The 27,567-nt window shown below is 39.2% G+C and overlaps 1 protein-coding gene across 1 annotated transcript in view; it reads right to left on the bottom strand.

The window, feature by feature from the left end:
• GLI3 (GLI family zinc finger 3) overlaps positions 1 to 27,567 on the bottom strand; it is a 315,057-nt gene that overhangs the window by 59,228 nt on the left and 228,262 nt on the right. The window contains exons 6-7 of the mRNA XM_074988081.1: positions 21,932 to 22,078; positions 13,164 to 13,365 (exon numbers count right to left, since the gene is read on the bottom strand). Coding sequence (XP_074844182.1) covers positions 13,164 to 13,365; positions 21,932 to 22,078 — 349 coding nt within the window. The remainder of the gene's footprint in view (positions 1 to 13,163; positions 13,366 to 21,931; positions 22,079 to 27,567) is intronic.

The raw sequence follows: 27,567 nt of genomic DNA, 5'->3' as shown, positions 1-27,567 counted from the left end.
ACTGTAGTGCATCCAACGGATTATGCGCCAATGTGTGTGTCCAAACGCTGATATCACGGATTATCTACCCAGATACAATACGCATGCCATGATGTAGGTTCCCCCCCCCACACACACACAATTAGTGTCTTTTAGCAGAATGCTGGGCACCAAGCTAAGTGAGGAAAACTCAAATGAAAATGATAGACACATTTTTGTGTGTGCTCTAAAACTGTTTTTAAAAATGCTGTGCATGGAGTGTGTTGGATTACTCCATGCTAACATTACTAGGTATAATTCAATGTAACCTGACTCACTGCTGCCCTGTGTACCAGATATATGAAAAACAGAGGTGAGGCTATTTTATAACTGTTTTACGCAGAGAAAAGGGAACAGAATGGTTTGAAAATCATCACAAGTTTTCCAGGTTTGAGAGCGGTAAACACCTAGTGCCAAAGAGATCCTGTTCTCCAAGGTTGAGCAAGCAGCTAAATGCAGATTATACAAACAATAAGAAAGAAAATTAAAATGTCCCAAGGGAACAAAGAAGGCTCCTGTTACTATGGACCCTGCAGAGTGACTATGCAGGCATCAAGGAAAAAGTTAAAAATATGACTTAAGACTGTGCAGCATTTTAATCTTTTCACAGATGTAATCACATTTAATTCTAAAATTTATCAATTGTGGCAGACCTAAAAGTACTGGTTTTAAAAGTACCCTGAAAGTAGCTATTTCTCAGGACTGTAAATCCAAAGCTATTCAAATGTCACAACTGTTTTCAAAAATGACCAGTGATTTGTGGTGCCTTGATTTTTAGGTGTCCAACTTGAGACTCCTTGAAGGGCTCAGATTTTCAGAGGTTAGGCATTTTCAAAATCAAGGTCTTTTCAGTGTCTGAAGTTGGATACCAACACTGACCATCAAAACTCACTAATTAATTAAAAAAATATCTTGGCAATAAGAAATAGCATTCATATAAATATGAACAAAGCACAGGTCTCTTTCTTTCCAGTGTACAGCAAAGAAAAGAAAATATGTACCATTGGATGCACAGTTATAGCTATTTTGGTTGTAGACCTCATATTTAGTATCATTTTTCTAAAATTCTGTGGGGGGGGGGGAAGAAAAAGGAGAAAGTACAATAAAACCAAGGAAAAGCCACACAGGGTTTTTTTTTTCTATTGACTTTTGTTGGGGTGTTTCTGTGTGGAAGAGTTAGAAAACTCTATAGTGAGTACTTTAAGTTGCAATGATATTTCAAATCCAATGACAAAAAATCTCAGTTTCTTTCTTTCTGTCCTCTCTCCACTACCCCCTAAAGTTTCAAACACCCTGCACTGGAGGTAAAGCAGGGCAGTGAACTACATTGCAATTACATGAGCACATCAAATTTTAGGGAACTGACTTCAAGAAGAAGAAAAACAGACATTATAATCAAAACCAAACTTTGTGGCTACTTTGTGGCTGTCCTATTAGCAAGGTCATCCAGTTTCTAGGCACAGCTGTGGGTTTTACCACAAAACAGCTGTGACTCAAAGTCAGGAAAATTCTTTCCTTTTTCATGTGTTGTTTATGTACATATAGATAGACAGATATACTTAAAGTGGGACCACAATTTGACAAAGATCACTGGGGACACCCAAAACCTTCAGAAAACAGACAGCGGGTTGACATCTCCAAGGTCAGCCATCTCAGCAGGACTCAGCATAAACTCTTGCAGTATCTCTCTCTCCCTGTATGTGTGTTTTCTGCTGAGCTTGCCAGTTATGGGGAAGCTTTCTGCTTTGCTCTCTAAGCTCTACTCCCATTGAAAGCCCAAAGTTTGTACAGCACTACTTCTATCCAACTATTTTAGTTTATTTATAGTTTAGTTTTATTTAGTTATTTAAAAAATAATACTTTGCATAGTATTATGCCTGCCAACAATATACCGTGCATGGGTGTGGTCCTGAGAAAGATACATATTTTGTCACACTTTTGTCCTTTGCTACTGCATAAGGACCTGAAGGCAACGAAACTGGGGTAGACAGACTTCAGAGAACAACTAAGTACAGCAGCCATCAGTTCATCCTTTTGGGTCAAATCCTGGCTTCATTAGAGTCAAAGGAAACTTTGCCATTAACTTTAGTGGAGCCAAGAATTCAAGATTTCTCATTTTGAACCTGGATGTAGAATTTTTATGAATTGTTAAGAGATCTTGATCCAACTGAAACTGAATACTCTTCCTGCCTTAGGAATGAATTAAGGCCATGATTCAGAAAAGCATCCCTGTGCCTGACAGCACTGAAGCACATGCTTTGAAGCTGTTTGTTCTCTTAAAACTAGAGAATGCCCTGCAATTTCTTTCAGAGTTTTATTGACCTCAGGCTGATTTGGAATTAACTTTACAGAATATTTTTTTTTTCATCCTCATCTCTCTCTCTAGATTGGGCAATTCGACTATGGTTTTTATGCATTTAAATCAACCCGCAGCTGGTCTTTGTTCTACTTGTAACTAATAGAGCCTTTTTTATTTTAAATTTTTCAAAATTCAGCATCAGATGTTTCTTTCATTCTCTCAGCAAAACCTGCCTAAGGATTTCATTGTGTTCTTCCAGGTCTCCGTCCCAAATTAAATCATCTGCTATTATACTGTTCTGCTGGCTCTTGAGAGAAATCTTGTTGAAACTAACAGGCATAATAGATTGACACCCTTCGGGATACATGTAAAAATGTTCTAATATTTTGTCTCAGTTCTCTCTCTGTAGTTCAGTGACACTTACAGCAAGTAACTTTTAAACTAACTTTGAACTAAACAGGATTGTAGTCATAACACAAGGTGGCATATAGGGGCTCTTGATACTAAATATGCATTTTAATAGTTATTTACCCACATGTTCTAAATATGAAACAAGCTTTGTGTTAGTTTCCTTAGCTAACCTTCATATTTAAAAACAAAACAAAAATCATTATACAGGTTGAACCTCTCTAATCCAGAACTCTCTCATCTGGCAACATCCATAATCCAGCATGATTTTAGTTAGCCAGCATGACCACTTATCATGGGTGTGGCCAAGTTTCCTCTCATCCCATGAAGTTTGTTTACAGCCAACAGTCCTGGATCTTAGTGTTTTGTGTTGTTATTTAGCTGTAAATTACTCACAAAAGTCTTCTGAGAGCCCTGTCAGCAGTGCAAGTGTCAGTAATCTGCTAGACAATATTGACCTCTAGTGGTCCAGCAAATTCTCTCATGCAGCGCTGGTCAGGTCCCAAGGATGCCAGATTAGAGAGGTTCAACCTGTATTACGCTCTGCTACAGTGATGGGCAACCTAAGCTAGTGAGTGACACTCAGTCTCAACAGGCCATAGAACGGTCTCCTGAGATACATTAGTTTTGCTTACTTGCATTTCTAAAATTTATACACTTTATTGCAACCATCAAAGCTCTTTGATTGGATGTGGAGGGAGCGCCTGGCTCTCCCAGTGTTGTATTTAATCAGCAGACACCTCACAGCATGTGCCTCTGCTTATATGCATGCCACTTGAGTAATACTAGTAGGAAAAGTAAACTATGTAGACAGAAGTGAGCCAAATCTGGCAGCCCTGCACAACATGAGACATCTGCATCTGACAAAGTGGGTCTTTGCCCACGAAAGCTTATGCTCATACATTTCTGTTAGTCTATAAGGTGCCACAGGACCCCACGTTGCTTTTGCAGATCCAGACTAACAAGGCTACCCCTCTGATATTTAATATGAGACATGGTAAACAAAATCTCTTGTGGGCCACACACAGAACCCTGATGGTCTGCATGTGGCCCATGGACAGCGGTTTGCCCACCACTGCTGTACTATCTAGTTTAAAGGCTGTAACTCTGCCACTAAAGTTTGTCAAATTAGCCTGTCTAAAGTGATTTGCTCTGCAGTGTCCATAACAACAAAGAGATGCAATATGTATCTATGAACACACGTGTGCAAATGCATTCAATTTATGTCCTCTTCCCCAATCCTTAGTAGGTTGCTTGACTTTGAGGCAGAGACTATGTAGTTTTTTGTGTTTTGAAAACATGTATCCTCTTGCACACAAAACATGAAGAATTCCCACAACAATCTAATTGAGTCTCATTATTCTGCAAAATAGAGATTGCATAAGAAAAAACTACACATAAAAATCCACCTCAACAAGGCTAGAAGTGGACTTCAACCATTACATTAATATTTGATTTCTGTTCCTATTGTAATTCTTCACTGCCATTCATAGTTGGGCTCAAGGCTGACAGGCCTGGTAGTCATTTACACACACTTTGCTCAAGTTGCATGGTACAGAGTGGAGACTAAGATCCTCATGTTTAAATGCGTAATGTATATCATATACTCACAACAGGATGTGTTTCAGGGGAGTTGTCCTAGGTCTGAAGTTGGTTTAATGGAGCTGCCTGAGTGAAAGTGGATGCTGAATTGGATCCACTGTCCTCACATTCTTTTTCTGCATATTTACAGAGTTTAAATCCACAAATGAATACTACAAAGTGACCATTTTGGCTTTATTTAAAGTTGCACAAAAATACACTGGAACCTAAGACACATCTGTTTATTTTCTGTACTCCAAGATCTTGAAAATGACTACACTGATTTAAACTAATTTTTTTTATTTACAATATATTACACACCACCAGCCAGAGATGTTACACTTTATAAAAAGTCACAGCCTGAAGTCTTAGGTTTGATTTATATAGATCTAAAAACAAAGATGAATAACATGACAAAAAACCTTTGAAGCTTATAGAGTTACCCAAGTCTTTTACCTTGCGCATGAGTGTCTTTCTACCGATGAAAACAGTAAGATCTGTGCAACCTCCTGCATTAGGAGATTCCTGTCAAAATATCCCCAAACACACTGTGTTTCATTTGTTCATTTCCAAACTATTCTAGAATTCTGTCTGGCTTTTATCAGCCCCATTAAGCCACATAATTTTGTTTGATGTGATGATGCATAAAGACAGACAGAATATAGAAAATATTATAATCAATAGTAGGGCCTCATCTGGAATACTGTGAAGTACTGGTCTCATTTCAAAGGGGATATTGTAAAACAACGGGAGTTTCAGAGAAATCCAAAAAGAATGATCCAAAGTCTGGAAAAACTCTCATAAGAAAGAATGAAAATAATCATTGCTTTAGAAAAGCGATAAATAAGAGAAGGTAAGATAACAATATATAACATAATTACATGGAGACAGTAGACTGGGACCCTCTGTTCTCCGTGTCTCATAACACAGGAGCAAAGAGACATTTAGGGCTTGTCTACACTACCTCCCTACTTCAAAGGGAGGATGGCAAGTAGAGTGTTGGGAGTTTATTAATGAAGTGCTGCAGTACATATGCAGCACTTCATGAAGCAAATTCCCCCCTGCGGCGACTCTGAAGTGTTAAACTACCAAGTGCCAGCAAGGAATAAATGGACTTCAAAGTACCCCGGGCACTTCAAAGTACCGGTGGGTATAAGCCACAGCTAGACATGAGGCGGCACTTCGAAGCTGCTGTGGGGGGAGGAATTTGCATAATGAAGTGCTGTATATGCAGTGCAGCACTTCATTAATAAAATCCCAACACCCTACTTACCATCCTCCTTTCGAAGTACGGAGGTCGTGTAGACACAGCCTTAGTGAAGTTTTAAAGCTAAAACTCACAACTGACAGAAGGAAAAACTTTTTTCACACAGTATATAATTTGCCCCCAGATTCTTACCACTGAAGGATGTTGCTGAGGCCAAGAACTTAGCAAGATTAGAAGAGAGACTGAATGATTATATGGATAACATAAATACCCAGTGTTAAAATATTTAATGCTAAAACTAACTTTGGAAGTGATATGAAGTCTCACGCTTCTTTGTGTTCACCCCTCTCTGTCAGGGATTTGGGACCTCATAGATGACAGAGTATCCTTTGTGACAGACTTTCTGACCCTTTGACTCTCATTTGTATTATTTCTCTCGTTTTCCCCTTTTTAGGTGGTTTGTAGGAAACTGACCTCTGCATCTAGGTTTTCTACCATATGCCAGATGAAGCAAAACTAATATGTGATCCTACAGACTTAGTCAATTTCCCATTGCAGTTGTTCCTATATAAAAAGCTTCAAAGAGGAGGATAATCCAATTCTAGTTAGTTTCCCTCTTCTAGTATTTTACACAGGGAGTTTAAAGGAAAAGGGAAAATGATTAGGACTCCATTAACTTGTGCCTTGTGAAAGCACAAACCCTACCCTCTGCTGCAAGAGTTTATGCTCTTTCCTTTCCCCTTCTTCCACTGCTTAATCTTACTATGCAGGTCAGCTTTCCTTCACACCCACTCCCATTATTAAAATCTCCAAGGATGTTCAGCGTCACTTCAGCCTAGCAGGAAAATGACATTAACCAGATCACACAAACTCTGGCTATAATTAACCAAGTCTTGTTAATTTCACCTTTCTGCTCCAATCACATATACAATTGAGATGCAGAAGAGCAGATCTCGGGGAAAAGTGCTGCTGTGTTTTCTCAGCTCCTTTCAATCATTGGAAGAGATCCCAAAGGACTCCTGAACAAACATAAAAATCAATTTTAAGGTGAGGTTATGTGGGCAGATTCCGTCCTCGGTTAAACTTGCTAGAGGTAGAATAACTCTGTCATGGTCAGTGGAGCTACTCCTGATTTAAGCAAGTGCAAAAAACGGCAGGATTTGGGTCATCTGCAGAAAAGTGACTTGGCAAAAACTGTACCATAAGAACGACCATACTGGGTCAGACCAATGGCCCATCTAGCCTCTTTTCTGGATGTGGCTGGTATGAAGTACGTCAGAGGAAATGAACACAACAGGGAAGTTTTTAAGTGATTCTTCCCCTGCAGCCTGGACCTAGCTTCATAGCAGTCAGAAGTTTAAAGACATTCAGAACATGGAGTTGTATCCCTTGCATCTCTGACCATGCTGGTCAATAGCCATTGATAGACCTATTCTCTATGAACTTATCTTAAAAAAAATAAAAAATTGGCATTCATGACATCCACTGGCAGTGAGTTCCATGGGCTGACTGTATGTTGGGTGAAGAAATACTTCCTTACACTTGTTTTAAACCTACTGTCTATTAATTTCATTTGAAGATCCAGCTACCATAAAGATGCTAGAGGCTCTGTGCTAACAGTGATCCTGGATGATACAAAAGCAAAGTTCTAACCAGTTAGGTTTATTAAAGACACCCATCGCCTTTTTGCAAAAGAGTACAGCTGGTAATCTTAATGTCATGGGAAATGATTACCCCCTCCAAGCTCATCCTACTAGGCCACACTGCCTCTCAGCAAGAAGTGTTACAGCAGTTCAATATCTAATAATTGTTCAGGTAGTACATGCTACATATAAGTACATCCCGACAAACAATTTGTAGCAGGAGTACTGCACTGCATGAGTGAGGAAGGTAACCAAACGAGTAAACGCCAAATGACGGAGTATCCTCACTGGCATTGTTTCATTTAGCTCCTTTGTGCATAATTCCTCCCAGTTGCAATCAGTGGCATTGGAACATTTTTAACAATAGGGGTGCTGAAAACCTGCTCCATTACCCCTTCCCTCTGCCCACAGAGCTGAGGCTGGGAGCTCAGGCACTTGGGGTTGTCAGCTAAGACTCTGGGCACATGGAGTGGTAGCCAGGACCCAGAGTGTCTGCAACAGCAGTGGGGATCCTGGGTGCATGGGGCAGCTCCCGGGAGCCCCAAGAAGTGCTGCACCACCCCCTCCATCCCAGTTCCCATGTCTATGACTGCACCAGGAAACAGGTGTTTTCAAATTTGTAAAGTAACAGTTCTAGTTGGTGAGCTAAAGAAGAATCTCCCTTAGCCGTCTACAATAGCAACAGCAACAGCTTTCAAGCGTGCAGCTCATGGATAGGACAGTGCATGACATTGCCAGCTGACAATGACAAATGAAACCAAAACCTAAGCTCATTGTGCTAAAATATTTATTTTCCTCCTATAGTAGTGTGTAGGATCTCCATAATATGGACTTCATTGGGCTAGGCACTGCACAAACAAACATCAAAGATGAGGCTTATTTCATCACCAACCTCATTATTACCTCTGTCAACAGAAGTTTTGTTGGAACGTCTCTTCCATCAGCAACTTCTGTAGACAGATGCTTCTAGTGTAGATGTAGCCAGTTTGTTTTATTGATACAGTAGATCCTCGATTTGCGCAAGAATTATGCTACTGGAAAACCAATCATAACTCAAAATTTGCACAAGTCGAGGGGGCAGGACCGCCACCTCAGCATCAGCAGCTGCTGCCACGGCTGGGATCCTGGATTTGAAGTGGTGCTGGCTGGCTGGGTGGCTGTCAGCCAGCTCGGCAGCAGCAGCTGCCACCACCACCACTGTGCAGGGGGGATGCAATCCCCCAGGGAAGGGTGATTGCAGCTGGCTTAGGGTGCCGCCAGCTCTGCCCCAAGTGCTGTTGCTGGGGGGGGCTGAAGGAGGCAGAGAATTCCCCTGTTAAAAAGCTGCCACCCCGACCACCCCTCTCCCACCCAGCAACGGCACTCAGGGTAAGAGCTGGCTGGAGCTTCTGAGTTCCCCCTACAATTGCACTAATGTGAGATACGTACATACCTCGGGGGATTACTGTATGTTGTAATCTACCAAGTATGGCAGCTCTTGTACTTTTAATATGTGAGTGCAGTGGTTAACACAATGGGGCCTGGTTCTGCATTGGAATCCCGGGCACTCTCTTAATACAAATTGTGCATGAATGCACCCATCTCTCTCTCTCTCTCTCTCTGTCTCACACACACACACACACACACGTTAAAAGAATGTTAAGGTTGCAAAATCAAGCACTCAAAAGTTAGAAAATGACAGAATGAAGGTTGTCTGTGCAACCTTCATTCCACCCTTTCTCTGTATGCATTGTGATACTGTCATTAATAGCATGAACAGATTGGTTTTTTTTCCAGAAGACCTCAAGCTCATTCAATGCACACGATGGATAGCGCTCCTTTAATGACCAGTTACTTTGTTTACTGTGTAATCCCTGGCTTTATTTCAGGGTGGGTAATATTTTTGGCCTGATGGCCACATGTGGATATGGAAATGGGATGGAGAACCATGGATGGTCACAAAGTTAACAAGTCAGAGCTATTCCAATAAACTATTTAATAACGATATATTTTAGAGGAAATGAACATAAAACCTTACTTACAACCATACATACACCCTCAAAACAATGTACGACAAAAGTTAAGGCAAACTTAACCCCACTCCATGCCCCCTTTGAATAAGGCTTTACAAGACTACACACACGGTGCAAACACTGGGCCCTCTCTGTGGCCTGGACTCATGAAACATCAGCACCCCTGACAATTCTGAGCCATGGCACTCAAGCCCAGAACCAAGGTGGAGAAGAAAATGGAAAGATTTGTGTAAGCTCACCTGTAACTTTATGCCACACCTTACCTCCGCCCTGCCCCCACATGGTGAAGTCACACCTGCACAGTGTGGCTCTGTGTGTGCAGAGAGATGGTGGAATTGAGAGTTGGGGGCAGGGGAGTGATGGGCAGAGTGAAACAAGCCTGGCACGGCTGCTAGGACGGAGCGCCCCTCTGAGTGGAGCATGCCCCTGATCCCATTCCCCAGCTGGAGTGATAGACGGAGTGGGGCAAATTCCTGAACGTGCTTCCCGGATGGTTTGCTGGACTAAGCCGAGCAAGCCACGTGCCACTCCTCAGCTGGAGCGTTGGGTGGAACGGAAGCAGACACACACCAGTTTCCAGCTGATGTGCCAAGCTGAGCAGAGCAAGCACCATGCAGAACAGGCAAGCCCTTGACCTCCCAACTCTGGCAGGAGCTTGGAGACCAAATAAAAAGGTCTGCCAGGCCAGAGGTGGCCTGCAGGCTGTATTATGCCCACCTGCTTTATTAATGCACATTATTCAAACTACTCTTTGAACGCAGAGTTATTAATTTCCTCATGAATTTTTCTATGGTGCTCATCACTATAGCAGCTGAGTTGTTCACAAATGCTAACTCAACTACATTCACAAGAACAACAAGGAGTCCTGTGGCACCTTGTAGACTAACAGATATTTTGGAGCATAAACTTTCGTGGGCAAAGACCTGCTTCATCAGATGCAAGTGGGTCTTTGCCCACGAAAGCTTATGCCCCAAAATATCTGTTAGTCTATAAGGTGCCATAGGACTTCTTCTTGTTCTCGAAGATACAGACTAACACGGCTACCTCTCTGATATATATTCACAAGCACTTTCCAACCCCATGAGATAAGATGGTGACAATATCCCTCTCTTATAGGTGGGAAACTGAGAAAATGATTAAAGTCAAATTGTTTACTAATTTTGTATGCCCAGTTTCAAACATATAGGGCCTGATTTCAGAGTACTTAGAAGTCTAAAGCAATTTCAATGTTTGAAGGACAGCTCCTATCGCGTTCAGTTGAAGCTGTGAGTGCTCAGAACCTCTGAAAACCAGGCCCAGAAGAATAATGTGTTTTCAATTAGAACTAACCATTACTGTAACTTTGAACTACATCTACAGGACTACTGAACTACTGCAATCCTAACTATCAAGTGCACTTACCACAATTCACTGTGACTGCAGATAATCTTCTCTACACAAATTAGGCACATGTTGCTATGGGTTTAGATTTAACTATTTGGTAGTCACATCCAGATGGGAAAAAGTTAAACAGTGTTGTTATCTATTGTTTAAAACATGGTTCTGAAATGCTAAACAGTTAAGATGCAGTGTCTGAAAAAGATCTAGAAATGTATTTGATAATCCTTTCAAGGATCTCAAAAGCTGTTCCATTTTCTTTTCTTTATTTCTAGTGGAAAGGATGTAATGATATGTTTCCCACTTCTGATGGTGAATATATTATATTATATTAGAATTATTAAATTTGCAGCGAAATTTTCCACCACACATTCTCACAAATTAGGAGCAAAAAATTCTGAAAACCTTAACAGTGCATAGGGTCAATCTCACAACCTTTTTTTTTCCAGCAATGCTAACTCGTAAGACTAGATCTATTGGGCCTAATCCTTAGGACCGTCCTCAGGTTTAGATCATCATTTCTTAACATTTCTTAGCTGCCTTGACTAAAACTATTCCAACAAATAAGCATTTGCAGGAGTGTCTCCTGTGTGTAATAATATATGACAAAACAACTGGGCCAAATTTCAAAGTTGAGGAGAATATTTACTTCAAGGTAGAGATTAACTATGCCAAATTTCTCCATTGGATTTCTTCCCCAAAATTACATATGATGGAGAAGGAGGTTCATAAGAACCTAAGAATGGCAACGCCAGGTCAGAACAATGGGCCACCTAGCACAGCATCCTGTCTTCTCTCAGTGGCCAGTGCCAGGTGCTTCAGAGGGAATGAAAAGAACAAGGCAGTTACTAGGTAATTCATCGTCAGTTGTCCAGGCCCAGCTTCTGGTTCTGGTTCATAACAACAGCGTGAATAGTATGCTTCTATAGTACATATATTTAACAGATGTGGCTAAAAATCACTGCCAGCTACTGATAAAAGTCATATTCTAACAGCTACAGTACTTGGTAATTGTGACTATGGTTAGATGGATTGCAGAGCTGTATTTCAGAATTATGACCTCATGCCTGTAAAACACAATATAGCTATTCAACTACAGCAGTACTTTGAAATATGACTATTTAGAAAGAAGTGTAAAAACAACAGCACTTTTGCTTATTCTAAGTATTTACAGTACTGTCACGTTAAAAATCTGCCAGACTCATGTTTTCTAAACACCACTTGCACTCACCAACTTCTCCAGCAGTGTAAATCCCCATGGCCAGTTTTTGAAGTTTTAAGTGTGCCTTTCTTGTTGGAAAAGTGGGGTTGCACATTGCCAAAAATTCTCAAGAAATTGCTATAGGGACTAACTCCTCTCTCCAGCTGCAAATTGAAGGTGCAGGCTGCCTCTAAGCCAGGGATCAGCAAAAGTCTTTGCTCCAGTGCCATAAATGCAAAATCAATATTTTCTGAGACTTCTGAGATTTTTTTGGAACGCTGAAGGAACTCTTTCAGTTAGTATTTCATGATGTCACAAACACTTCAAGGTCTCTGCATTTGTTTCTTCTTTGTTCTGCATTTTCCTCTCAGTACTGACGCCTTTTGTTACTCGCTTCATCTCCTTTTCCTTTATGTCCTTTGTTCTGCTTCTGCTATCTTGTTTTTTCTCCTTCTGTCCTGTTTGCTACCTTGTCCCCCTTCCTCCTCCCTTGCAACTTCTCTCAGTCTCACCACTCTACTCTTCTTCTATCGCCTGGCTCCATTGCTCTTCTTTTGGCAATTTGTAGAATATGCAAATGAAGCAGCCAAGTGGAATTCACAAGATCTCTGGTGAGTAGCTCCTCTACTTTGTCCCATATGCTAATAATGGAGGAAATGTAACTGACCAGGGACTAGAAATGTGTCTCTTTGTTGTACCTAGATAGAGACATTATCTGCCATGCTCTGGCAGGTATGTTGGTAGATGCTTACTTTATTTTAAGGTATGGTACCCTTATTTTAGCTTTTATTTTAAGGTGTCTATCTGGGAACAGACTACTAACTGTAAGAAATCCACAAGAAATACTTCTTAAGTGAAAAGGAAGGTACACACCCTCTAGCCTTAGAGAGCCTTACCTATAAACATACAGAGTAGGAAAGCTACCAGACAAATAACTAGAAGGTTTAATGATAGTATCAGAAAGCACGTGAGGTTCACATTTTTGATCACGGTACCATTGGGACACTTTGAGGACTGTCGTATTTATGGGCAGGATTTTCAAAATAATTTAAATGTCTTAGATTCACAAGTGTCAATCCCATCCTACGTCTTTATACTTGAATATTATTGATGTGTGTGTGCGTGCATGTGCGTGCATTTATATGCTATTATTGCCCTTCAGATTGAAAGTTATCTCTAGTGGATAATAAAACACCTGAAAATTCTCTATTGGTTACTTTCCCAATCAAGAAATATGGTGGTGCTATAAATTCATCTCCAGTCATCAAGATAGATACTACAAACACTCTGCAATCTAAAGAGAAATACATGTGTGTGTATATTTGCATACATGTAGGTGTGTGGTATAAGAGTAATAATTCAGGATTATACACAGAAAATGCTGTAACAAAAATAATCAGTACTTTACAGTTTTTACCTTATTGCACTTGCAGATAAATGGCCATAGGACCCACTAGCTGAAGAACTGCTACGAGAATTATTGAGAATTGTGACCAAGGAGTTTGGAGATGTCCGTATCATGGTCTGAAGGTCAAAGCTGTGATCAGACAAGGGTGATATGGACAACGTACGTTTTCGACTTGGTCTAGTTGACAGCCTTGGACTCGGAAATCTGGCACCTGTTACATAAACGAAAATAATTATCTATCAAAGTACTGTATCCTGTTTATTTATTACTACTGGTGATGGGTATAAAGAGTCAGAACACGCTGTGACAAGCCCACTCATTCCACTTGTGATCTACTGGCTACAATTGAGGAAAATTAGGAAGAAAAATTTATCTTCCTGTGGCTTACCTCAGGGGAGCTCTGTTTATTAATGTGCAAGCAAAATGATAAATTGCTAAACAAAAGGAAAAGACTTTTATACGTTACCCCTCTCATTTCTCGTGATTTATGAATCTGATGGCTGCTTAGACGTTCACATCATTAATTTAAGCACAAGCGATGAGACAGTGGCTCACATGGAGCTCCCTTAAAGCCCTGCCACTTCAATGCAAACACTCAAAATAAACTATTAAATAAAATACAGAGATTGAGAAGCAGCTTTCCCTTTGCAGCTCATAATTCTGCCTGGCCAATGCTAGTTGGACAAATAAAGCGGAAGAGTAAAATAATGCCATAAAACAATGCTCTATCAACATACATCATCAGTTCCACATTCACAGCACTAGGCTAAGAGACATTAGAGTTTTATTTTACATTTTTCAAGTATCTAAGTTGATCTGTTGGTGGAGAGGGGGTGTATCCAGTTTTTAAAGTTATGGTTTTAGCTTTTCAAAACACCCATGTCTTCCACTTACTAAACAACTCCAGAATTCACAATTACTTAACAAATGCTGCCGAATTCCTTATGTCTTTGGAAACTGACCCTATTGGGTCTCTGCTGCTCTTAACATGTAACCACAGTTCTATCAATGTTAATGGGTGCTGCATCACCTTCTACTTCATCCTAATAATGCTCCATTTAAATGTAATCAAAGGTTTAGGAGTAAAGTATCTGTATTAAAAATAATTAAAACATAATACTACCTGCATTTCTTATTTCAGTTTAAAAAAAAACCTGAAATATTGGAGCTTGGCTTTGAGGCCATGTCATTTTGATGTTCAAGTCCTGTTTTTCTAATTGGCTGGCTCACAGGTTTATGTAACTTCTAAATAATTACAAGTAGGTTATAGGTTTCTATTATCTTTTCTTTGCACTGCCTACTATTTGGTGCTTTAGACCTCAATTCAGCAAGATACTTAAGCATGTATGTAAGTTTAAGTACATGAATATGAGAAGTCCACTGATGCCATCAAGACCATTCATGGGCTCAAGTTAAGAAAATACTCAAATACATAGCTGATTCAAGATCTTCATTACTGCTTATCGACAGCTGATGTAGAAATCTGCTTTTTTCCCCATATTTCCTGATGTTCTTTTTGACATGTTTCAGGGATACATCCCAACTAAATGCCTTATAATTTTAAGGCTGACATTTTTATTTTAATCTTTCATTTTTCTTCTCTCCTGCTGGAATTTTTACTTTGAGGTAAGCTCACTCTGTATTTCATGCATTTCTGGGGTATGCTTGCAATCTGGATATATTTTTATGATGATTTGTTGTTTTGTTCATACATTATTTCAACCCTCAGTTCCACCTATGAAACATCTCCAGAATTCATGATTATTTAACAATTGCTGCAGCTAAAACAATGGTGCATGTCATGATTCCTTCCTGACTCAGTTCTTCCAACGGCTTCCAAATAATTTTCCTGCCACTACTCTGTGTAAGGAAAAAGTGGCAGAGAATCATAGCCTTGTTTTAATTCTCATTGCTCACAATTTTCTCACTTACCTCTTCTCCTTAGACATCTGTATTGGTTGCCTTTTTTGTGTGTATTCAGTCAACACGTGAAATATGGTACACGTTGAACCTCTCTAGTCTGGTACACTTTCATCCGGCAACATTTGTCATCTGGCATGATATTAGTTAGCTGTATGTCTACTTATCATATGTGTGGCCAACGTTCCCATGGTCCCATAAAGTTTGTTTACAGGTACCAGTCCTGGCTCTCAGTGTTCTGTGCTGTTAGCTCTGATTTACCTGTACATGTCTTCTAAAAGTCCAGTAAACAATGGAAGCTTCATAATGCTGCTAGACAATATTGACCTCCTGTGGTTAGGCAAATTCTCTCATTAGGCACCAGTCAGGTCCTCAGGGTGCCAGACTAGACATGTTCGACCTGTATGTGAAGCAATTTTTCTGTAGTTGCTATCATTCTGTGATCGGATCACTGTTTATACTCCCCTCATAAACTGTGCTTACATTTTGAAACTCTCCTTGACTTCGGCTTCTCTATTAAAACTGACAACAAGGGAATCAGTTTTCTTTGGGACTTGGATTCAATATTTTTGGTTTTTTTCCTCATCTCTGTAACAGACCTTTCCCCTATTGCTCCAGCCCCTCACTGGATTTTCACATGCTGAAGAATTATTATTTAAAACTTAAATATTTGGGGTTTTTTCCTCAAGCTACTTTAAGCTAGTTTCCTTAATCTGTTTTATTTTCTTTTTATGAGCTTTCTATTGTACTGTGTGTACGTCTGCTACTTCATTAAAATGTAGGGGCTCAATACTGCCAAAGCCTGATAGGTTTTATTTAAGTGAAAATACAAACATGGATTAGTGGCTATAAAAAGTTGCTTTATGTTTACTAAGGATATATAAGAACCATGTGATAGTAAAAATAAGTGCAAAATATTTATATGAAGTTATTTAGAGTTTTCATCTCTCTCTCTCTCTTATGGACCAGATTCTCAGTTGATATAAATTGGTACAGCTACACTAAAGTCAATGGTGTTATGCCAATTTGCATTAGCTAAGGACTCAGAGCACTTCAAAAGTGAGTTATTATTATCTTCGTTTCACCAAGATAACAGAAGTACGATTGTCCAAGGTCACACTTCAAATGAGTGCTGCAAACAGGCCTCTGCACGATCCATTGGATCACAACTGAACAGATAAATGGTGTGTTATTCATAGCATTACTATTGTCATTTTATAATTCTTGCTATGTTCTACGTCAACTGTGATACACACCTCTGGTAGTCACATGAATAAAATTATTTTCCTCAGACTTATAAAAATGGAATTGGACACCTGACATGCTCGTGATGGGGTAACCATAGATCCCTTTCTTTGGACTGAGATTGGCATTGTTACATGTCACCGTTCTGTTTTAACCTGAAAATCTGAACCTCTGCATAGGAATGTTACAAATGATAATTTAGGAAAGACTTTAAACTTGATGTTTTAGGACTTAAATTTAAAAATGTTTATTCTGACTGAACTGAATCTGAGGTCTGAATGTGTATCAACGTATACAGAGACGATTGCCATTTATTTGATGAAAGTGTCCTCTCCTGGGGAATTTGCTAGAGAACTGCCAAGCACGGACTGACTGTTTCTGATACTGAAACGAGACAATGCTCTGACTGGGAAAAAGCAAACCACAACCATGTTAATAAATCAAGTATCAGCTAGTTAGGTTTTCAGCTGCAAATCAGAGATGTATTCCAATAGTCTTCCTGGAAAATGAAGTGATAATTAAAAATACTATAACATGAACCCCACTAGATTACATTTCTCATGTGAAGTGAAAGCTTAGACAGCCTGATAAATGATCTACAAACATGGTAGTAGTTTACGTCTCTGCTGATCAGACCATTGTCTCATTTCAGCATCAGAGCCCCTTGAAACATATGTGGCAGTTTTTTAACCCATTTCCCAAGAGACGACACCCGTACCAAATAAGTGTCACCCACATCTGTACTAGCCCTAGGAATCTGAGGAGAAGCACATTCATCATTAAATTGCACAGAGCTACTAAGTGTAATTATTCTCATCCGGGTGCCCCCACAGATGCTCAACAAATGCCCAACTTCCTCCTTCTTCTTTCCCTCTCGAAAATGAGCCAAACCACTCCTATGTCACTCTGTGGCTGTTTGAAAAACATATGTCCCTCAAACGCCCATTAAACCTCACTATTCCCTCCCAACTGTTGTCAGCAGCCAGCTTTCTTTTTACAACTGAGTTGCTCTGGGCTCTGAGCCAGCTCATCCCTGATCCTTGGCTCTCCTGTAGGCACATAAGAGTTCTGGCCACAAAGAGGTGGTTTCCAGCTGGGTGAGACAGAGCAGAGCGCCTTGACTCTCAGTCTTATCATTCAGTAGTTACAGACCTTTTCTTTGCCCAGGGACAGTATGCCCTAGTGGCCTCACCTAGATCTGGGAATAAGCCAGTCCCAAACTCGCATCTCCCTAGGACTTGGCCATTTGCCTAAGGGGTAACAGTTGTGTGTGCAAACTGAGCATTCCTGTGTCACAACATAAGATGATCATTACCACCAAATGAGAGCATCACAATAATTGGTAATGGAAGAGTAGGACTGGCTTCAAACGAGACAGTTACTTTCAAAACAGAAAACACCCTTAATTGAAATGCCAGCTTTTTGTGGTTTTAAGCAGGAGATTATAATTCATTATGTTGAAAAATGTTTAGTATAGTAATATTCTGAGTTTGTATATTACTATAAAAAGTAATACATCACAATTTAAATGTATCTCTGAGTACTGAAATAAACTTGGTTTTGCTTGCCGTATATTTTAAACACAAATACTCCAGCTTTTATTAATTTGAGATGTTTATCTATTTATAGTATTCTCCCCATGAAGCATCACATGCCACCTTTTTATACGACTCCTAGAGAACAAAAATGCCAGGCTAGTTATTCACTAAAAACACCTTTCACCTTCTGAGCACACATTGCCAAGCCATCAGTTTTGGCAGTGAGTGCAAATTGATGGAAGGCAGGCTGTGGAATTCTACAGAGTAGAAGACAGACTGGTTTAAGAATCTGGTCCTTGTGGGATAGATATTATACTACAGGATACTGTACTAGCAGGTAGTGAAGATTTTGAGATATGGACATGTAGGCAAAAATCAAAGTGAGTGTGTTATAAGTAACAACTTGTGTCTAGGGTGAAACTCATTTCTTAAACAGCTGATATCAATTTCAACCGCTACTTTTCCAAATCTCATATGCCTTGCTGCAAATTGGTCCATGAATTTGATTTCTGAATTGAAGTTTTTAGCATCAGTTATTATGGAACAATATTCAGACATGTAATTTTATTTCTTTAAATCATACTACATCAAACATGCCAAGGCTAAAGCTCTTTCTTGAAGGCTGGGAACATGACAGGTTTGAATTTCTGAAAACAAACTAGAGCTGTGTGAAACTCAGTGGTTTTGGTTCACAGGCATCAGGAGAACTTTGGTTTTACTTTAAGGAAGTACACATCCTGAGTTCTGTCTTGATTTCCAAACCCATAAATCCCTTGCTGATACACGGGGGGAAGGAATGGGTCTACCATCCAAAACATGTCCTACCTTTTCTTGAAATTCAGCTTATGTTCAGTCAAAAGGTCAAACCTCAGTGAGCCTTACAGGGTGGGACTGTCAAAAGCACTCAGCATGGACCTAGCGAGCTCTGTTCCCACTGCAGTCAATGGGAGAGTTCACCAAAAATTTCCTACGGAACCAGGCTTCAGAGCACACAGGAAGTTCCAACCTCATGCACAAGCACCAAGCATCTGTCCCCCAAAGCAACAGGCATAGCTCTCCAATACCACAAAACAGGAAGAAGGTAGGGTGCTCCCCATACGCTGTATAAAGTTCTGTGTCCATCTTTTGCATAATGCATAGGGTTATTTGTAATATAGTAGAGTCCGGAGGCTTCAGATATGATCACTGTTATCCTTGATGTACATATACACTGGAAGAGACTGTCTCTGTGTGTCACCTTCTCCTCCATTGTTGTGTGGAATATGTGAGCAGGGGTCTTTCAGTGGGTCAAATCAGCTATATTCTCAGAATCTGGTTGCAAATGATGATACCAATTTTTACCTTTTTAGTTTTTTTTAAACAAGATGGAAGGAGAAATTTTAAAATCATCATAAGATTGAACCAAACAGCATAGTTTTGCAGTGATCAAAGTACTTAACTATTAAATGCAAACATGGGCATTCTCAACATTAAAAAAAAGCATCTTAATATTGGCTTACTGCTAATTGTTTTGTTTCTGTTTTCTAATCTAAAATTCTGACAAAGAAGAAAGGGGTTTTCTTTACCATGATGAATGATAGGACATTCAGATGTCTACTTAATGACAATTAATTTACTGTATATCCACACAAGTTAAGATAGTTTTAATTAGTTTTTACAAAGTAAAAGGGTAACTTCATCCTCTCTTTAGATAAAAGAAGCTATTGCCTGACTAAACACATTCTCATCAAAGACAGAAGGTGAGGCTATGTGACCTTCTTACAATTTGCTTTTATTTCAATTCTCTATTTACTGTTTAAAATAACCCATTTGCATAATACTGCTTCAATGTTTTTGTCTTTAGTACTGAAATAATCCTTAATTGAAAAGTTGCTGCTATAACGAATTGGAATTCTGTGATCTCAACTTTAAGACTAAACACAAAACAAATTAAAGTGCATATATCAAACATCTGGCCCTATTTTAGATTATTTAGGACTTTTTTTTTAAATAAATGAACAGAGGCCATATGCATCAAAAGTCAATATCCTCTACTTTAAGCAAGGCTATGGCAGCATCCCCTGGCTTGAGGTGGTTTCTATCATACAGGATTTCCACTTTTGTTCAGTGGCTTTTAGCAACCCCACTGCAAAAATTGCTGCACAGCCACTGCTTTTAATAAGAGGCAATTACCTGTGATGTTTAAGTGGTAATTCTATGCATATTATAACAAGCTCAGTCCTCCAGTCTTTACTCCACAAGAAGGTCTTTTGATGTCTCCGGCATTGTTTGTTTAAGTGCTACAAGATTTTATCTGTCTCTTTGGGTTCTCCTAGAACACTCATCATCACAGAAGTAAGTGCTGAACGGGCAAGTTACAGTAGGCCAGCATGCCATTTTGGACTGGACACACAGTTTATCAAGCAGTATGAGCTTCAGGAGATTATAAACAGTGAGCCACATTTTCAGCTCGTGTAAATAAAGGTAGCTTCATGACTTCACTGGAGCTACAGCAGTTACAACTATGGTAGGCACTCAATTGGTGTATGTCGAACCATCCATAGAGGAGAAAATGAACATTATAATAAGGTGCTACTAATATGTGCCAAACACATGAATTGCCTTTTATCCTCCTCCTGACTCATCTTCCCTTTCAGAGCCTTTTGAAAAAATCCATCTTCTGTGACGCTTATCAGAAATAACGTCCACCCAACATTTTCTGGTTTTTACAAGCACTCCAAGCAGAAAATGAGTTGTTTGGACTATTTTAACGACTGTACTGCACCATGTACAGTAATTGAATGTAGTATACACAACTCTATTAACTGAAATTGAATTGTTAAAAATGCGCTCACCTTCTTTCCAACTACTGGAATAAAAATGTTTAACCTGCATACTCAGTTCCTGCACAAGATATCTTGCCTGACTTGGAAAATTTATTACTTATTTAACATATTTAAATGAACCTCCTTGCAACAATGACTTTCTTATGTCCTCTTGTTTTCTATGAGCGAGGCTTGTAATTCTCACATTCTGTGCAGATTCCCTGGGATCAGGAGCCAGGGAACATGGTCAATAATGAGAAATAGATCTGAAGAAACCACATGCTGGCAAGGAAATAAAGAGTCACAGGCTAAACCAATGCTCTAAGAGCAAGCATACTCTGGCTCTGTGCTGCCACAGAAGAGGCAACAAGATTTGATCCCTAGCCACAGGCTCCAGGGGAGGGAAAGAAGAAGACAGTGTTCCACAGAGAGTGATGCAGCTCTTGAGTGCAGTGCTTTGCATACCTATATGGTATTTCCTTTTGGGTGATTAAAAAAACTGCAGTGAGAGACTCCAGATGGAATATTTGCCATTAAACTTGGATGAGAGAAATGGAGGACATGATAAAAGGTCTTTAAGATGGTGCAAGTGGAAAGAAGTATACAATTTAGACATGTGACATGGGATTCTTGGAAACCTGGCTATCCATGTTGCCTGAGCCAGAAACCATCTCAAAGGTTAGTCAGTACCAGGCTACAGCATTTTTAAACATACCTTCTGATCTCTGAAGATGTTTCACACACATTCTAATAAAGGGAGAGCTGTTCACATTGACTGGTTCTTGTTTTGTTTTGCTTTTTGAGGGGGCAGGGAGACTAACATTAAGAAAACAGATGTAAATGTTTATTTATTAACAGTGCATCCTGGTGTCAACTGCAACAGAAATATCAACATTCAAGAAAAACATAACGTGATGTTTGTTAATGGAAGATGACCTTTTTAAAAGCATTTAGTTGTTCAAGAATCAAAGTCCACTGAAAGTTAGTTCTACCCACAGCCCTTTATGCTTAGAAGCAACCACATTTCTCTCCTTAGTCTCTTGCAACGATTCCCATCAGATTCACTTTCCCTCCTCCTACTTCACATTTAAACTGCTTTTAGGTCCCAGTTCTGCAAAGAAGCCCATGCCAGCACAGACTCCTGAATCTGCACAGTGATCTGCTGGAGACAGTGGGGCTTCAGGTCAGTACAGGAAATTCACCCATGGGGTTTTCTTTTCAAGTTTACGGCCTTAATTTGCTTTGGGTTTTTTACAACATGATCACTTACTGTCCATGGCGTGAAGGTATTCCATGTGAAGGGCGCCAGCTCCTGCGGTAGCGGCTGAAGGAATGATGTCTGCATATGGGCTGCGCTGACCTGCCAGTAGAGCCATCTGATGGTAATATTCAGCTGGACTGACTCCAGCGTGTGGAGCTAAGAACCCAACACAAAAAAAGGGCCGTTAATGACGTAAGACAAACAAGAGGCAGATTTTTATTACACCACGGCTCCCCTCGGGCTATTAAACTGGCTTGTTTATTTTTTTAGAGCAATGCAAAATCTGCAACGTGCCACTTCGGTCTACATACTTCAACCAGTGATACTGCAAAGGCATCATTCACAAAACAGGAAGACATCAAATATTCATTTGCCGGTGACATTTACCATTCACAGTGACCTCATTTTTTATATTTATTTTTATAAGTGAATTTAAAAGCGACAGACTGATTGACAAGCCTGGAAACGACCATACTTTATTTAAGCACGTGAAAAAGCTAACCCCAAATGGTCAAAGCCTCTCTCCCACTGAAAAGTGTCTCAGTCTTAACAGGAAACACTTCTAGCAAAGCAATCCAAGTTCCATGCTCATTCCCATCTCTGAACACACTGCTGAGAACACCAAAAGGACGTCATTAATGGGGGAATATTTTGTGGCATGCAACACTGGACTAGGACAAACTAATTTCATTACAGCAAATTAGCTGTCACACAGGAACAATTTATAGACATTTTAGCCAAGGCTGGAGTCATGTTAATGAGTAAGGCCCTTGCCATCCTACAAACATATACATGAGTAATGGAACTCATGAGAGTGGTCCCAAGGACCTCAATGGGCCTACTTAGATGTGTAAAGCTCTGAGCTACAGAGAGGCAGTATACCATTCATGAATCATCTAATCCCCTGCAAATGATCTCCTTTACTCATAAAGAACAACTCTCTTTCTGCAAAAATTATTCATAATCTTTTTTATCCCCCCCATGCAATTTTGAAGCATCATTAAACTCGATGCCCTGAGCTGACATGTAGCATTGGACTAAGAGGAATACCTACACAAGTTTTAAAATATTTCACTTCCATGACACTCTTATGCTGGGATTATTAATAGATGGTTTTGTGCTTGCACAGAAGATCAGCCATTAGAATAGACGGGTTCTATTCTTGCTCCTGCCACGGACACCTTGGGTGAGCTTGGGCAACCCATTCCACCTCTCTGTTCCTTAGCTGATCCATTTGTAAATTGGAAAAAATAATACTTCCCTGACAGTGCTCAGAAGAATGTTATAAAGCACCAGTCATTAGTCGCTGAACATTATTTCGAGAGCCTCAGATTTAAGAGCGCTATAGCAACAGAGTATTTTTATATTTAACTTTGTTATTCAGTAGCTTTCTTCTATTACTTCATTGGCTGTGTTCTGAGTGGAAATAAAACATTTAGCATTAATCCTGCAAGCACTAAATAAATTTTATTCACACTGGACCACTAACACAGGTAAAGTGGTTTATTTGCATTAGTTTTATTTGAGGGATCAGGTACTAAATGAAACCACAAAACCAGGATCAAAGTTTATTTTAAAATGGAAAAATAAAATGACAGAGTTGCAGTGGAAGCGCCTACAGGAACAATGTATTTCACTACATAATAACATAAAAATTTTCTGTTATGTCTGTGATCTGAAATAAATGAAGAATAAACATTATTTTAAATGAAAGTTTAAGATGTGTTAAAGAAAAATAAAAGGACTTTAGCGGAGGGAAAGAAACTGCAAGAGAGCTGAGAGGCACTCTCTTTGTTTACAAATTGTAAACTGATTTATAAAATAAATAGAATCCATGCCTTGCCACTGTCACTTTCTGCAAAATGACAAGAAAAATATTTGACTACATATATAAAAAAAACCTTCACACATAACACTGAATCATTGATTTTAAAGTTTTACCATAGTAGACGATTATGTTATCTTTTCAGACATACTTAAAACACTTCCTGCGTTTTCTGACATAAGTGTCTGAGTTAACTAACAATAACATTGGCTGCAAGCTTTAAAAGGAAATGCTTCAGAACTTGTAAATGCAAATAGTGAGCACATAACTAGGTCACCAATGTTCCATAAATTGAAAGAATTTTTCGTTTCCTTAAGAAATTTTTTGTTAAGACTCTCTTTAAATACACGAAATTGGCCAATTAATAATGGATTGGTTGAAGGGTAATTGAGAATAGTTATGAAGTGCCATTTACTTTTTAAAATATAGAAGTATTTTATAAAAGCAAAGCTCAATGAGGCCCCTCACATAGTAAAGTTTCTCACAGGCATATTTGCAGGTTTACCCGATTAAGAGGGATTCTAGGTCCAGTTTTGCCCTTTGACTGGACCATTAGAATTTGTGCCATTCAGGGCAAGGATTGTGGTCCTGATTCTCTTCCCATTTACACCAGTTTTACACCAGGGTAGCCTCAGAGGAGTTAGTCCTGCTTTACACCTGTGTAAATCAGAAAAGAATCACCTCTTCCATCTTTCTGCTGCACAGACAGTACTGAGCACCCTAGTAGGCACTAATGGACTATAGATAACAATTGGCTCAGTTGTCGGCCCCATCTCTGGTTGCTTTGTGTTATTGCAGAAAATTCATGGGTAGACCAATACCAGCAGAGCTGGCTCCACACCAGTTGTTTTTCTGGGTGAGGCAATGACATGGGATTCAAAGCACTCACCCAGAGCCTTGTAGCCATTGGCTGCAAGCAGCATAACACAGAGCAGCTCCCAAGCTGCTCTAGGTTATGCAATGGGCTTTCATGGACCCTGGCCACAGCAGGATCAATGCAACTGTGGACTGAAACAGAATTAAAAAGCACAAAAAGTATTATTTAATTGATCTAAAGCAATTTAACTGAAAGTAGACATCTCCCCATGACTTACAGAAAATTTTACCATGCCTTCAAATGCATACTGTATGTGACAGAATTTACAATTAAGCCACTTATACCTGTAGCAATGTGTGTGTGTTTGGACACAGGAGTACCCTTGAACTATTATTTATTCTTTGCAAAATGTGGTAGGAACAGTGAACAAACAAGGGAGATTAGGGCCTGATCTGAAGAGATCTGCATGGATAAGTGGTGTAAAGTTGAATACTTGACTGGCTTACTTGGCTAACTATGAATTCTGTGCAACATATTTTTCAAATCATTAATTAGATAGCTTTTTTTTGCCGGAATACCTATGAAACTTCCTGCTGGACACATAAGAGATGTCAGTGTGACGTTTTGTTTAAAATTTCTATGTGCAATTGAGGTGGAAGTGAAATGATGCAGACATATCATTTGATAACAGATATTAAATTGTTCTGTATATTAGTTTTTAAAAGCACCTTCATACACATACATTTATTTAAAAAGTTATATTATCACATTAACTCTTTCAATTCTAAAAATATGTGCCATCAAAGTATAATCACAATGCAACTAAAACATGATGATACAAAACCCATAAATCCTTACACAATTACTTGGAATTTTAATTTGTCCACTTACATTTCCAAAGGATTTTGCTGTGTGAAAGCCTCTGCTTTCAAAATTGGGGCTATGAAGGATCAGGATTTTTTTGAACCATGTTGGTATCCTTATAAATCAAATTATACTGCGTAATTTACCTGCTGCATACCACAATACTCCCATGCATTCATGCACCTGTATAGGATGGCTATCACTGTACTATGTTAAGTACCTATACAGTACCTAAAAATCAAATATACAAATACACTAAGCCTATGGTTACACTGACAAACTGCCAGCAGCAGTATGCAAATGGATGGTCTCAAAAACATAAATGAACCCTCATTTGCATATTTGTTTGTCAGCAGAGGCTGTTGCCAACAGAAAAAAAGCAGTATAAACGTGATTGAGCCAGCACCCTCTTATGCCTGGAAAAATCAGGCATAAGAGGCTGCCGACAAGGATCGGCTGTCACCAGCAGAACCGTGTTTATGCTGCTTTATTTCTGTCAGCAGCAGCCTCTGCTGATGAGCAAATATGCAAATGAGCACCTATTTGCATTTTTGAGACCATCCATCTGCATGCTGCTGCCAGCAGTATGCGGTCAGTGTAAATGTAGCCCAAGAGTATGCAGTAGAATACATGTTTTATATGTACAAGAATCTACCTCTATTAGCCAATCTCTGCTCTTAAAAGGTGACTCTGCCCAAATTCTTTTGTTCAGTACCTACAGTATGTTCAATTTTGTACAGCTTGCAAAAATAAATACAACCTCTGACATAAGAGTTCAAAAATGGTTATATTCTAATCAGACTAATTCTTGATTTCTTGAGAGATCACTACAGACGTATTTTACTGTAAATACACTGAACGTATCTCTCTATCTCTGCATAGGTATATGTGTTTGCCAATATAGATACACATATGTTAATACACAAATACTTGTGGGGATAAAAGACTGAGAAGAAGAAGCGCTCCAAAAAGCTATCAAAACGTTACATTTATTTTACAGTAAATGCATAGTACTTCTGAGAAGCAAGATAAGTATTTCAGAATAATAACTAATGCGATTTTAAAATTATTTTCCTAATCCACGCATAACATTTTTGTTAAATAAAAAATTGTAAAATCAACAATGACTTACACAACCATAAGACTGTCCATATCACCAGTGGAAATCCCTACATGTCTACATACACTTTGACTGACATTAGGTCTTTAAAATGTATTCTCATAAGAGGAATATGCACCCATAACTAATGGGTTAGTGTAAAGTTATAGGCTTTTACAAGTGAGGATTAATTAGTTATCCATTTGAACAGAGTATACTGCTCATTCTTCAAGGTCTGCTAAAAGCAGTAGGTCTGTTTTGTAAATCTGTGTGAGCAATGGGAAGATCTCCTCCTTAATTAAAATAATAGTTTAATTATCTTTACTATATACTCACTTGCTAATTTGGCCCATTATAAGTCCACTGAGCACAACAGAGAAATTTTGATATGTCAAACTACTAATGTACTGTTAAAAACCATGCTTCTCAGAGTACAGCCCACAGATTATTCTGTTCATTGCTCATTAAGGCAAAATTAAAATTATCAATCGGCGTTTTGATTAAGGACTAAGTAAACAATGCAGATCTTGGTCCTCAGCTTACACCCAAATAAACAGGGAGGTAATAGCTACATCCTACTCAAACCTCTGGCAACACCACTCTCCTTGCAAACTCGCTACGAGTCATTTGATTATGCAGCACCTGATTCTGATCACCAATCACGTATCTCAAATCAGTGAAATTTCATTCATCTTATCCTCAGCTTGTATAAATTGGTATAGCACAATTTAAGTTAAATAGCGCTATAATGACCCACATTAGCAAGTGAGAGAGTGGTTAAGATAATAAAACTGCTATTTAATAAAGGAAGAGACCTTTCCAACATCGTATATCTCTTAAATTTACTGGTAATATGCTGATTTATGAAAGCTGGTTTGATTTCAGTGCAGGCAGTCCTGCTTTAAACTGGCCGAAGGTAGATCAGAATCATACCCACTGTCTGGCCCACCAAACAGCAGATATTACAAGCCATAAACATTGTTATATCTTTAATTTTGAACAAAGACTCTCTCTTTTTGCTGAAGTTTCATCGTTTGTGA

This window comes from Carettochelys insculpta, chromosome 2 (genome assembly GCF_033958435.1).
Source record: "Carettochelys insculpta isolate YL-2023 chromosome 2, ASM3395843v1, whole genome shotgun sequence".
In the NCBI taxonomy this organism is placed as follows: Eukaryota; Metazoa; Chordata; order Testudines; family Carettochelyidae; genus Carettochelys; species Carettochelys insculpta.
This window is presented reverse-complemented; position numbering and strand designations above follow the sequence as displayed.